The 13298-nt window shown below is 52.1% G+C and overlaps 1 protein-coding gene across 8 annotated transcripts in view; it reads left to right on the top strand.

Moving 5' to 3' along the window:
- USP28 (ubiquitin specific peptidase 28) overlaps positions 1-13298 on the top strand; it is a 42175-nt gene that overhangs the window by 24826 nt on the left and 4051 nt on the right. For 6 of the 8 annotated variants that reach the window (XM_074927606.1, XM_074927603.1, XM_074927604.1 and 3 more), the window contains 17 exons: positions 27-164; positions 601-674; positions 1183-1259; positions 1375-1523; positions 3620-3747; positions 3918-4013; positions 5447-5623; positions 6284-6498; positions 6736-6806; positions 7115-7343; positions 8728-8931; positions 9458-9597; positions 9787-9969; positions 10723-10818; positions 11782-11960; positions 12056-12134; positions 12402-12481. In XM_074927606.1, the coding sequence (XP_074783707.1) occupies positions 27-164; positions 601-674; positions 1183-1259; positions 1375-1523; positions 3620-3747; positions 3918-4013; positions 5447-5623; positions 6284-6498; positions 6736-6806; positions 7115-7343; positions 8728-8931; positions 9458-9597; positions 9787-9969; positions 10723-10818; positions 11782-11960; positions 12056-12134; positions 12402-12481 (2315 nt within the window). Of the gene's footprint in view, positions 1-26; positions 165-436; positions 485-600; positions 675-1182; positions 1260-1374; positions 1524-3619; positions 3748-3917; positions 4014-5446; positions 5624-6283; positions 6499-6735; positions 6807-7114; positions 7344-8727; positions 8932-9457; positions 9598-9786; positions 9970-10722; positions 10819-11781; positions 11961-12055; positions 12135-12401; positions 12482-13298 lie in introns of those variants that run through there. The other 2 variants (XM_074927611.1, XM_074927610.1) reach the window with 2 other exon arrangements.

The following is a 13298-nucleotide window of genomic DNA, read 5'->3' as shown; positions in this document are numbered from 1 at the left end:
GGATTTTCTTCTTTTTTGCAATGCAGGGAAAAAGAAACATTGCATTCATGCAAGAACTTCAGTGTCTGTTTGCTTTAATGCTGGGGACGCGTCGTAAGTTTGTAGACCCTTCTGCAGCAGTGGAACTCTTGAGGGATGCGTTTAGATCCGCTGAAGAACAGCAGGTAAAATCACGTTAAAAAGCCTTTCGCTTTCTTCAAAACGGCACTCGCAGCCGCGGCAATCCTATCGCTTCGCCCTGCTGTTCCTTCCCGGGGCCTCTTCCCGTGTTTGTCGGCTGACAAGCAGCTGTCCTCGTGTCATTTAGGCGGAATGTACGTGCTTGCTAATTAAACAGCCAGCGGAACAGCGCTCTACCCAGTGCCATCTGGGTAGTTGGGTAGCAATCGCAATAATTTCCTCTGATCTAGTTTTCAGATGAGCAGAGCGTTCATTATCAGTCTAAATCAGCACAGCACTTCAGTTCCCCACTTCTTTCAGCTGGGTAGGTACAGCAATTCCAGGCGGGTTGTGTTCCAGGAGGTTTGTGAGACCAGTAGGCCATGAAAACGCTTCCTGATTGGTGTTACATTTGACTCTCGACTTCTGTCTCTCTCGTAGCAAGATGTGAGTGAATTTACACACAAACTACTGGACTGGCTGGAGGATGCGTTCCAGCTGGCAGTGAATGTCAAGTGAGTTTCCTGTGATCTTGGGAGTTTGACCTGGCACTGAGGAGAAACGGATTTTAAATTCGACGTCTCAATAAATGAGAGGGCTTTCCCTGGGAATTCTCGGTCAGCAAGGGCTCTTGCTTTGCTGAGGATGATGCTTAAGCTCGAAATGTGCTCATGAAGCGTTGCCTGTATGTGATCCAACGCCGATACGGCCTGCAGAGCAAATAAGCTTTTCAGGGGAATTCAGCAGAACCGGTGTACATGAAAGGTCTGGTTTTGGGGAAAGGCATTTCAAAAGGTAGTGCCTTAACTATTTATTTTTTTCTCTCCCCTTGCCAGTGTAAGTGTTATATCACACTTTTCAGTATAGAAAGAGATGAGAAGCTTCCTCTGTATTTTATGCCTGGATAGAAAAACGTCACTTTCAGCTGTAGGAGGGTTCCCAGGCAAAGGCTTAGATTGTGACTTGGGGCTTTTCTGCAGCCGACAGCTGCAGACAGACGTCTGCTTTCTCCTTCCGAAACAGGAACCCTGGGGACAAATCTGAGAACCCGATGGTGCAGCTGTTCTATGGGACTTTCTTGACCGAGGGTGTCCATGAGGGTGAGCAAAGGGTTTGGTACATGGGTCAAACCAGCACAATTAGCTTTTTCACTCCTTGGAGGGGTTTTGGTTTCTAAAGTCAGTTTATGGTTTTCGTGTCGTTTCCATGGTGCAGGCAATACTTTCTCCAAGATCGAAACCTTTGGCCAGTATCCCCTTCAGGTAAACGGGTATCGCAACCTGAATGAGTGCTTGGAAGGAGCCATGGTGGAGGGAGAGATGGATGAGGCGACAGCATCTCAGTCGGTGAAGTATGGACAGGAGGTTAGTTTTACCCGGGTTTTGTGGAGCTTTTGTTTGCCTGCAGCAGGAAAACGCAACACGTGTGGCGCAGGGGTGTCTCGGTACGTTCTGATCACTTTAAATGTCAATTGTAAATGTTCCCTAAGCATCGACAGAAAATATTTTCTGGGTACCTGGAATCTTGTGTAAACGTAAGCGTTACTGGTGAGACGCTGAGCCTTTGCTTGTTTGTAAAGATGTTTTGTCCTAGATAACCAGTTCGAGGAGTTTGTTTTAAATTTAAAAGGTAAACTCTGCTTCTGATGCAAGTGTGATAAAGTCTCTCTCTTTCTGTTGAAGCCTACCTGTACCTGAGTAGGGGAGAACCACTGCCTCCATATTTTCGGAGGGTAAAAGTACAGTGCTTAACTCCATGGTATGCCATTTGGAATTTGTATCTTTCTCCCTATTACAGTGTGTGTCTTTTTCTTCTCATTTTCACTCTTATCTTTTGACTGTGCTGATTTTTTTTTTAATTTTTTTCTTTCAATCTTGCAAATCACAAACCAATCATAGAATCCTTAGTTGCTGCAAAGTAGGAGGTGGAGGTGTCCCATTACATTCAACATCCTGCATGTGTGAGCACAGCTGAGAAGTTTCCTCACTCAAGGACTGGGATGAAGCACTAATCAGTGTGCAGAGGGGGCTGGCGTGGGGGGCAGGGAAAGGCATTTTGGTTCTGTGAGAACGTCCAACAGTGTGTGGCTGTGGTTTAAACTAGGAAAGGAGGAGCAGAGTCTGGGGCGGGTGAGCCCCGTCCACCTCCGGACTCGGGTGCGTGTTTCTGTTTTCCCTCGCTCCTGCCTGGAGCCACTTCACAGCGGGTGTGGGCAAAGCCGATGTAGGTGGTGCCGGAGACCGAGGGGCGCAGGGAGCTGATCGGGCAGGTTCTTTTCGATCCACCCTTTTTACTTCCTCCAAATACTTTTCCAAAAAAGAAGGGAAATTGGACTGATCGTGGAGATGTTTTAATCACTCTTTGTACGGATAGAAGGAAAAGGCTCTGGCTTTATTTCTGAGAAGTCTGACTGGAAAAACTGTGCAATCTTAATTTCACTTCCCAGGGTGTCGTGGCTAGAGGACTGCATGATAGGGGACACAGAGAATAAGGTGCATTTTGTCTTTTGAGAACGTAGGTGAGTGTACTGAAGCTCAAAGCATCAGTGGGGTTCACGAGAACTTAGGTTTCTCCTAGATAATAGGTGCATAAATCATTCCTTCTCTGCCGTTACGTCTCTCGTTCTGAAGACTGGGCTGCTTCTCCAAAAGCTCAGCTACCTGGTCATTCCCTTCCAAAGCTTTTCTAAAAGAATAAAAAAAAAACCACCTTCACTGGAAATATTTTAGCTCTAAAAATGTGCTGTTGTGCTTTGGTGTGGGGCAGATTTATTGCGGCAGGAGCTCTGACAGGAATCCTGACGAGGAAAATGAGCTTAGTGTGCTCGTCCCAAGGCCAGCAGGGAGCATCGTCTGGGTGCAGGAGAATTCCAGCACTGGGTACTGGAAGGGTTTGTGGAGCCGGGAAGAGAGGGGGGAAGCTTAAATTCAATCCAGAATTGTTCTTTCAGCATGGCTCTTTGAAACAGCGTAAGAAACATAGAGAAAGTAGGTGTCTTCTGTGGATCCCCCCAACTGAACAGTTTGTCAGCGAGAGGATAAGGGGTCAGGTTCTGCTTAAGGGCTTCTGTTTTGTTCCTCATCATTGCATGCCATCTACATTGGAAAAGAACTCTCAGAGGCTTGTAGCTGACATCCAGAGTTTCTGTAGCATCTGCTAATTTGGTAAAATTTGGTGCTGGACCCATTAATCCATCAAGCTGGATGCATCGGGCAATGAAAAGTGATTTTCTGAAAGCTATCATGAGGCTTCTTCACAGTAAAAATGTAAAATGGAAGCAGAAATTTTAATCTCGTAAAATCTGGCTTTCTGACTAGTCACTCTGTAAACATCAGTAATTCAGTATTTAAAGACAGATACTTAGGATCGGTCTAAAATAATTTAGGGTCAGTCTAAAATGTGCCGTTCAGCAGTTGTCTTAAAACAAGTCCCTTTGGGGGCATTTCTGCTTTTGTTACAGCGCTGGTTTACAAAACTCCCGCCAGTACTGACCTTTGAACTCTCCCGATTTGAGTTCAATCAGTCCCTAGGACAGCCAGAGAAAATTCACACCAAGCTAGAGTTTCCCCAGACTATTTATATGGACAGGTGAGTTGCTCTGCTGTATGGTACGTTTAAAGCTATTGCTTTGTTGTAATTAAAGAAACTTAAAAGGTTGTACAGGTGAGCAAGGAAGGATTCTAAAATATTTCAAACAGTCTGTGGATGTTCAAAGTGAACAAATCCCGCCCGGCGGGGCTCTGTATTTCTCTGCTCAGGTACCTCTACTGCAGTAAAGAACTTATTCAGATGAAGAGAGAAGAAATGAAGAGATTGAAGGAGAAAATGGTGATTCTGCAGCAGAAACTGGAAAGGTGAGTAGTCAGCCAGCCTTGTCTTTGTGCCCTGTGGAAGCATCCAAGTGCTTCCTTTTAAATGCGCTTTCCCGTGGAAGAGAAGCTTGTAGGGGAAGCAGGAACGGAACCAGGTTTGTCCCGAGAAGTGCGGAGCCAGGAAGCGTGTTTTTACAAGCTAACTTGTGGCTTTGATGGTTTCTGAATGTTCCTGGTGCTCTTACCAGAAGAAATTATTTAAATAGTCCACTTGTCGCTGCCAGCTGCCTTGGCAGGTTTCCCCGAGGAAGCCTAGCGATGCGTTAAAAAGAATCTTTTATATTAGAGGTCACCTCCGACTTGGGGCTGGGCATTATTTCTCGGGAAGGGAGGAGGTGGGTAGGGAAGGTCTGTTGTGTGGGCAAGCAGATGCTTGAACCTGCCGGGTGCCGCGTGTAAAAGCCCTTTTAACCAGCACTGAACTCGGTGGCGGTGCTGCGTGGCGCGTGGCCGTTCTGCAGGCGGGCAGAGGCGCGTGCCTCATGGCTGCCCGTGCTGCCCGGGCCCTGCCGGCGCCCCGAAAGCTGCTCACACCGCGGCCCCCGGCAGTGGGTTTGGGGCTGTTCCGGGCGGGTTTGGGGCTGTTCGGCCGGGTTTGGGGCTGTTCCGGACGGGTTTGGGGCTGTTCGGGCGGGTTTGGGGCTGTTCGGGCGGGTTTGGGGCTGTTCCTGGCGGGTTTGGGGCTGTTCGGGCGGGTTTGGGGCTGTTCGGGCGGGTTTGGGGCTGTTCGGGCGGGTTTGGGGCTGTTCGGCCGGGTTTGGGGCTGTTCGGCCGGGTTTGGGGCTGTTCGGCCGGGTTTGGGGCTGTTCGGGCGGGTTTGGGGCTGTTCGGGCGGGTTTGGGGCTGTTCGGCCGGGTTTGGGGCTGTTCCGGGCGGGTTTGGGGCTGTTCGGGCGGGTTTGGGGCTGTTCGGGCGGGTTTGGGGCTGTTCGGGCGGGTTTGGGGCTGTTCGGGCGGGTTTGGGGCTGTTCGGGCGGGTTTGGGGCTGTTCGGGCGGGTTTGGGGCTGTTCGGGCGGGTTTGGGGCTGTTCCGGGCGGGTTTGGGGCTGTTCCGGGCGGGTTTGGGGCTGTTCCGGGCGGGTTTGGGGCTGTTCCGGGCGGGTTTGGGGCTGTTCCGGGCGGGTTTGGGGCTGTTCGGGCGGGTTTGGGGCTGTTCGGGCGGGTTTGGGGCTGTTCGGGCGGGTTTGGGGCTGTTCGGGCGGGTTTGGGGCTGTTCGGGCAGGTTTGGGGCTGTTTGGGTGCCGCAGCCTCAGGGCTGGGAAGCTCCGCTGGTGGGAGGGGACGAGTCGGGTCCGTCTGCATGGCCAGGGCTCCCCCTGCTTCCCTCCGGGCGCGGGCTTGTTCTTCCCTGCTGCTCCTCCGGCGGCCCCTGGGGTTTAGGCAGCCGGTGACGCTCCTCGGTGCGTGTGTCTGCAGTTACATGAAATACGGCTCCGGCCCCGCGCGCTTCCCGCTGCCCGACATGCTCCGCTACGTCCTGGAATTCCTCGCCACGAAGCCGGCGGGGGGGGCTGCTCCCGCACAGGGCTCGCAGACGCCCCTCCCGCCGTCCCTGGCCAAGCCGCACGTCTTGGAGCTCTCGGAGCCGAACGGGTTAGTAAACACCAGTGAAAGAGCTTGCTAGGAGAGCGCTCGGCCCTTCGGTCAGAGGCTGCTGGTTTGCTGCGGGGGCTCTCCGCCGGGGCGCGGCCCTGTACCCACGCTGTCCCCGCGGCCAGTCACCGTTTTGCTCCTCGTTGGGTTCCGTTGGTGTAAATACAGCCCCGCATCTGGCCTGGTTTTTTCCTTTGCCAAAAGCATCGCCATGGTCCCTGTCTAAGCAGCAATTCTGAGTTAAATTATGTGCTTTTTTTGATTAAGCTACTAATTTTTTTGCTTCATCAACCTGTAAATTACTGCAATATGGGATTATTACAAACCTGGGCGGAGTGGTTGCTTTACGCTCTAAATTAAGCTGAGTAAATACATGAGTTCCTTAGTAGGAAGGGAAGAATTGCGCATTGTGGATCAGTGCTTAGAGGTTTCTGTAAGAATTTTCGCTTTGATTTGTCCCGTATATTAATTTGGTCTGTTAAGGAGGAAGTATGTTTCAGTGTACCTGTTCTGTTTACATTTGCACTGTGCTGGAAGAGAAGGGCCGCTCTGGCTCTGGAGCATTTTCTGTTTGGTTTATTTCACATTCTTTTCCAGAAAGAGCAAAAGCAGGAGACAGATTGAAAAACCTGTCCCCTGCTGTTGGATTTTGCTTCACAGCGTACTAGAAGGGACAGATACTAGGGCTGAAGATGGACCTTGCTTTTTGGCAAATTCTTCACTGCAGCCAAAGTCACATCTGGTGCTGCAGGCTTGCAGCTCGCCAGCGGGACCGTCGGAACGTCCAGCTCCTCACATGGTTTCCGAGGACGAGCTGAACCTGGTTCGGACGTGTCTGCAGCGATGGAGAAACGAGATTGAACAAGACGTGCAAGGTGGGCCCCAGATGTCTCGGGGGGGGTTTCCTGTTGAACGCCTCCTCGTTCCCCCTCTCGCTGCAGCTGGATGCACCCCCAACTACAAACCACCTCGTACATGTTTCAGCCCTGGCACTCGGTCTGTGTGACGGTTACAGCACAGCTTCAGCCTCTTGGAAGGGAAAGGGGCCGGGATAGCCCCACGGGTAGTCGTTTGTTTTTATGCGCTCCTCTCATTCCTGGTATTGTTGGCAGATCTGAAGGAGTCTATTGCCAGAATCACCCTGTCCATTGAACAAATGTACTGCGACCCTCTCCTCCAGCAGGTAAGAAGTGTGGCTTCCTCAGGGAAGTGTTGAAGTGACACTGCCCATACTGGGTTTTGTTAGCAGCTGATTGTCTGCTTTATTGCATTTAAAAAATCCCAGAGATGAAGCAGAGAAAGGATTCTGTAAGAAATTCTCCCTGCTTTTTCCCTTAAAAGTCAGTGCTCACTGAGTAGGAAATTTCCCCTCCAAACCGAGAGCCTGGTACCAGGCTACAGCTACGAACGTATCCGCAACTTTTGTCCAGAGGTCAGGCAAAATCATTTCCTAAAGGTACGTCTGAGCGCGATGGCCGTGTGAACTTGCAGGTTCCCTACCGTCTGCACGCAGTCCTGGTACATGAGGGGCAAGCGAACGCCGGCCACTACTGGGCCTTCATCTACGACCAGCCCCGGAAACGCTGGCTCAAGTACAACGACATCTCGGTGACCGAGTCGTCGTGGGAGGAGCTGGAGAGGGATTCTTTCGGAGGCTTGAAGAACGCCAGTGCCTACTGCCTGATGTACATAAGCGACCAGGTGTCCCGCCTCGCTGCAGGTACTGCGAGTTCGTTACTCGCTGCGCGTCACCGCGTGCCTCTGGCCTGCGCCATCATGACATTCCCCGGCTCCTCTTCGGCACAGGAGTCTTGTGACAGCACAAACAGCTTCACCCCAGATAGAAGTCAGAGCGTCTGCTCCATACTCGATTCATTTCTAAACCCCCCATAGGGCTGAAAACTGAAGCAAGAACCGTAGTGGTGAGATTACGTACCGTGCTTTACGTGTTCCTAAATCGCATAAATATTCAAGCTCCCCATTTGCCCCTCGTGTGTCTGGTGCTGCCATTTTTCACTTTGACTCTTTATCTAGTTTATGTGACAGGGTTTCTTTTGCAAGGGCGTGCAAATGCCTCCTACTTTATTTCTCCCGTTTTTATCACGCTTTCTGGTGTGTTGGCTTGGGGTTCAGCGGTATCGTTACACCGACCCTCAGCGGGGCTCGTCTTTTTACGCAGCCTTTCCCGGTGCATGAGTTATGGGTAACACTGGCTTAGGCTTGCGAGTGTGTTTGCAGTGCCAATGTATAAATAGTTATGTGGAGAAATTATTGTGCACATGGCACTATACATGGCAAACAGCTGTAGAAGAACCTAATAATTTCACGCGTGGTTCATTTTGATGTAATAAATAGAAAGAAACAATGGAGAACTGTCATTCTGTTCACTGCTAAATATGGCTGATGAGTATCTGGAGGTTGTTCTTTGTCTTCCTGTGGCAGTTCTGTTTCTGAAATGAACCCGTGGGGTGGGTTTTTTCTTCCTATTTAATGCAATTTTTGTTGGGTTTTTTTAAAGATGCTTTGCTTTTCCAATGGCTGCATAAGAAATATCCACGCAGAGGATTGCTGTTTGCCTTTGATAGGTTTTAGCAGTTGTCTGAAGCTGATAGCGCTTGGGTTTTGTGCAGGTCTGAAACCTCACACTGAAGTAGGTCTCAGCAGTGCTGAGAAATGCCGTCACGGCGCTGGGCGGGGGAGTCCGGGCCGTTCCTAGCCCTGCGTGCTGTGGGGCGTCGCAGGTGTGGTGGCTCCAGCCGAACTGTGGATTTTGTGGCTCTTGGCAGTTTCAGTCCGTTCTCGGTGCAGGGGCAGCCTCGAGTACGGGCGCGTTTCCGAGCTGCTGCATCCGCAGGCGCTGCTCCTGGAACGCCTCTCTGCTGCCCCATGCTAGATCAGAACTGGATTTTGCCTCGCATAACTCTGTAGATTGGTCTTTATTTTTGCACTTTCACTTGCGAATCATCTTAAATGACAAAGCCAGTAGAAAGTCGGGTTTTGCCTGCTCTCCCCTCAGGCGGTTTGACTGCCCCTTTGTTCGGTCTCTGACGGCGGTGCCCTGCTGCTGTGTGTGCCCTTACACGCTGCTCCTGCGTCTCTTCCAGACGAGGACGAGGGCTCCGAGGCTGGGCAGTTCCAAAGGGAAGTGGAGGCCTTGTCCCCAGAGCTGAGGCACTACATCCAGGAGGACAACTGGCGACTCGAGCAGGAGGCAGAGGAGTGGGAGGAGGAGCAGTCCTGCAAGATTCCTCAGATGGAGCCTTCACCTGCCTCTGAGTCGCAGGACCTCTCCTCCGAGTCAGGACCAGGTAATGCCACGTCCGAGTTCACAAAGCGCTCGAGGCAGTGAGGGTCAGCTGGTCAGAACAGCCTCTGTGCGGGAGCCGCGTGCGAATTCCTCGGTGTCCAGGAGAAATTGTTGCTTGAAGTAGCAAAGGCAGCTGGTGGAGGCTCTGTCCTGGCACTACGAAAGGCTGTTCTGCTATTTTTGCATCTGCGCCCTTCTGGGCTTGTCACCAGAAAAGCTGTTTTCCATTCATTCAATCACAATGGGCTATTCTCATTTCACTTCCAGACTTTTTTTTTTATAAATATCAAGTAGAAAACGTTCAAGTGCTGTTCTCTGGAGTGGGCAAGTGTTCCTTGGCAGTGCCTGAGGGCGTGCCATGTGCGCTGAGAAGGGGCAGGCAGGAGCTCACGGTGCGATGCCTTCGCCTCTGGGGTGAACGCTGCAGCTGTTCAGTGCTGCCGGGACGAGTGACAGAAGGTTTTAGCGCAGGAGAGGGGAAGAAGTCTTGCGGTTCGTGCTCGCTGATGCCACGCCTCTCCCGACAGATCAGTTGTCAGTCTGTGAGCAGAGCGTGTGCTCCCTGTCCTCCGAGCACGCCCTGATCGCCAAGGAGCAGACGGCCAAGGCCATCGCCAACACCGCTGAGGCCTACGAGAAGAACGGCGTGGAGGCCGCTCTCTGCGAGGTAGGAGCCGAGCCCCGGCCGGGGGGCAGCTCTGCTGGTCTTTGGACTCCTCTGCTTGACAGACCTTTGCCTTTTCCATTTCTGTGTAATTCTGCAGCAGTGCCATGTTTTAACTCGGTCCCCTTTGGCTTTCCTGTATTTTGCGTTGGTTTTTCTTACTCTTTTTCTTCTTTCTCTTCCTGGCCACAGCCCAAGGAGGTAGAACCCGTGAAGGCCCAACTGGGAGACAGAGCCCTTACAGTTCAGGCAGAGCCCGCGCAGGACGCTGAGACAGAGGCTGCTGCCCGGGCTAGCTCGCAGGTCTCTGAAGTGGAAATCCCCAGTGTGGGGAAGATTCCTGTTAGGTCCGATGCAGATGGATATAACGAGGAGGTACAGATCCCAGCGCAGGGGTTAATCACTGCTGGTTGTTAACCTGTAGTTAGCTGGCTTTGAGCTTTCCTGAGATGGGGTACGACAGTGGCCTGTCAGGGCAGCAGTGCTGCTTGCAAAGTCCATTTTCCCACTGTGGAAGTGAAGATTAAGTAATTTTGTTTCTAATGCTGCAGAGAAGCAGCTCTGTAAAAGCCCACGGCCGTTAGAACTGCTCGTGGTTCCCATAAGTTGTCTTTCTGGCACAGCTGCGTCAGCATCGGTCCTGGCTGTGTCCGTGTATTTGCACGGGTCTTTACTGTATTCAGTTACGGTTTCGGCCCCTCTCCCAAAGACGAGCCACTGATCCCGCACGTCCAGTACCCTGGCTGCTGATTGACTCTGACTAACCACACCCGCACGTACCCGAGCAGCGTTTGGGAAGCTCAGTCTTTGCCACGAGCACAGTGGGATTGTGCACAAACGCTGAGGCCGTGTCACGTTCCCGCTTGTTGCGTTTACAAATTCAGGGCTTGGAGCGACCGGCCGGTGCTTAACACCTGCCTGCGTGTTCAGTGCATGTGGCAGACGGAGTAAGGAGTGGACAAGTAAACCACGTGCAGCTCTGCCTTGTTCCACCTGTGTTCACACGATTTCCTTTAAACCTTGCCTTTGGGAAGTTTTTTCCATCCTTCAACATGCCTTCTCTTCTTTCCCTGTCTGTAACCGTTTCCCTTGTTCCTGTGTGTGTTTGTTTTCCTGCTTCGGTGGTAGGTGATGCTGAGCCCAGCCATGCAAGGTGTCATCCTGGCTATTGCCAAAGCCCGCCAGACCTTTGATCGGGACGGGTCTGAAGCAGGGCTTGTGAAGGTATCTCCTTTCTTTGCTAAATCCCACGCTTGGACGTCGTGTTCACAGAGGGCAGAATCTGTGCTGTGTTGACACATCAGGAATGTCAAGGGAATGACTTGCACAGTTTTGCTTCTAGTCAGTGGCCTTTCTGTCCTGAGTTTCGTTTCCGCCCTCTTGTTGCGACAGCATATCCCTGGGCTCTAAACAATTTTTAGAGCTTGTCAGAAAAAACCTCCCTTCTCCCAGGAGAAACAACCACCTTTTTTCCACCTTTTTTTTTCCTTTTCACTATTTTTTCTGCTTATTCCTTTAGTACAGGCAGCTGTCTTGATCGGGATGATAAAAAGCAGACTCTCTGGGCGTGCCTTTCGGACTCTGCTGCCTGGGGTCTGCAGTGTGACCGTCAGAAAATAAACCAGTGCTCGTGAAAATTTTTTTCAGTCCTGAGCATGCACATTCACAGTGACCTCTCTTGTAAAATGTGCCCTCGAGAGGTGTCTGTGTTGAGCGGGGGGGTTGGAAAGAATCCGCACTGCTGAATATCGAAGCTATGTTAGATTTTACAGGCAGGTAGATTTAGCTAAAAATGCAGCATGGGTGAAATCCCCCGTGCTTTTAATCTGCAGGAATATAAATCACAGGACGCTCTGGCGCCTCGCTACAGATACAAGTGTACTGCAATTGATTTTTACAGCCTCGGCGCTTGCAGGGGGATTACCAAAGTAAGGCAGCTATGTGCCCCCCTCTCTGAAAGGCTTTTCACCGCCTCGGCGCTTTCGAAAAGCGCCCGCCGAGGCGTGGGGGCTGCCTCAGTGTGGGTGCCTTGGGCTGGTAGCTCCAGGTGTTGGTGGCTCCCGCTCAGCCCTGGAGCACAACCCTGCAGCAGAGGCTGGGCATCGCCCACGGGAATCCCACCGCTACGGCACAGGGCGAGGCTCCGTATCGGCGGCGTGGCCCCCTCAGCGGGTGTTTCCCCGACAGGCCTTCCACGAGGAGTACTCGCGGCTCTACCTGCTCGCCAAAGAGACCCCGACCCCTCAGAACGACGCCCGCCTGCAGCACGTCCTCGTTTACTTCCTGCAGAACAACGCTCCCCAGCAGGTGGTGGAACGGACCCTCCTGGAGCAGTTCGCAGACAAAAACCTCAGCTACGATGAGAGGTTTGTGCCGCAGATCCCGGGAGGCGGCTGCTCTCAGCTGGAAGCGGCGGGGGGGCTGCTGTTCTGATTTTTCTTGTCTCCACTGGCCCGAGCAGGTCAATCAGCATTATGAAGGTGGCGCGAGCAAAGCTGAGGGAAATCGGCCCCGATGACGTCGACATGGAGGAGTACAAGGTGAGGGCAGGACCGGCGCCGCCCGAAGTGGCAAACGCAGCCGGCGCTGCCCCCGGCGCGGTCCGTGAGGGGGGATGGACATGCTGGGAACCTCCTGAGCGTCGAGGAAGGCCTGTGCCCTCGACTAAACTGATTCCTGTGCCGCTCACGAGCGACGCGTCAGCCCTTCGGGGGGCAAAGTCTGGCGCGCTGTGAGCTGCGGCGGCGGGTGAGGCGCACGCCTGGCAGGCGAAGCTGACGCGCTGCTTCCTCGCTGCTCCCTGACAGCGGTGGCACGAAGACTACAGCCTGTTCCGGAAGGTGTCGGTGTACCTGCTGACCGGGCTGGAGCTGTACCAGAACAGAAAGTGAGTGACGGGTCATTGTGTGCTGGGGGGGATGAGCTGCAGCCTGGAGGCAGCGGCCGCCTTGGCAGAACTTCCTGACCTGTGGTGGCCACTTTGCACCCAGGCTTGTGCTTGGGGCTAGTGGGCTTTCTGTTGGATGTGCCAACAGCCCTTTCTGGAATCCACAATCAGCCCTGGGCAAGTTTAAGTTAAGTTTAATACTGAGGCACTGGCCAGTTGTCCAACTGCTTCTTAGGGTTTCCCCTCCTTTCTCCCTCTCTGACTTTGAGCTTTATATTCTCGTTTCCAGAGATGGGTTTGCAGGAACAATTGCCGTGACTGGGTGTTCTTCCCCCTTTGGACTCCTGTATTAAAATTAAGGTGTCTTGAATTGGACATTACACTTCGTGTAAACACACACTTCAGAGTACTCTAGGCCCTTAAGAACTTTGAAAGGGCCTTTTTTTTCTCCCTGCTGTTTTGGAACCTGTATTTTACAGAAATAGTGCAGTGCAGAGAAGGGCAGTGCCGTTTTATGAAGGGTTTGTAATTTAAAAAGTGATTTTTCCAACCCAAAAAAGAAACTGGCTTTCCAAAATCATTCAGGAATGGAAACAGGATTGAATTCTGAAGTGGTTTAGCAGTGACGACCCACTGAATCGAGGTGGGCAGGTTGACAGGAGGGTGGGCAAGAGCATGTTCGAGCTTCCCTGAATTGACCTCACCCTCATCAGCTGTTTTCTTCTCTCACCCGGGGGTTTAGAAGCTAGAAATATGTAAAGGAACTGAAAACTTGCACACTGCTTTGAGCGTTCTCTCAAGGCGCAGAGTTCCCATA

Source organism: Athene noctua, chromosome 26 (assembly GCF_965140245.1).
Source record: "Athene noctua chromosome 26, bAthNoc1.hap1.1, whole genome shotgun sequence".
In the NCBI taxonomy this organism is placed as follows: Eukaryota; Metazoa; Chordata; class Aves; order Strigiformes; family Strigidae; genus Athene; species Athene noctua.
Note: the sequence above shows the minus strand (reverse complement) of the source record. Positions and strands in the feature narration are given on the sequence as shown.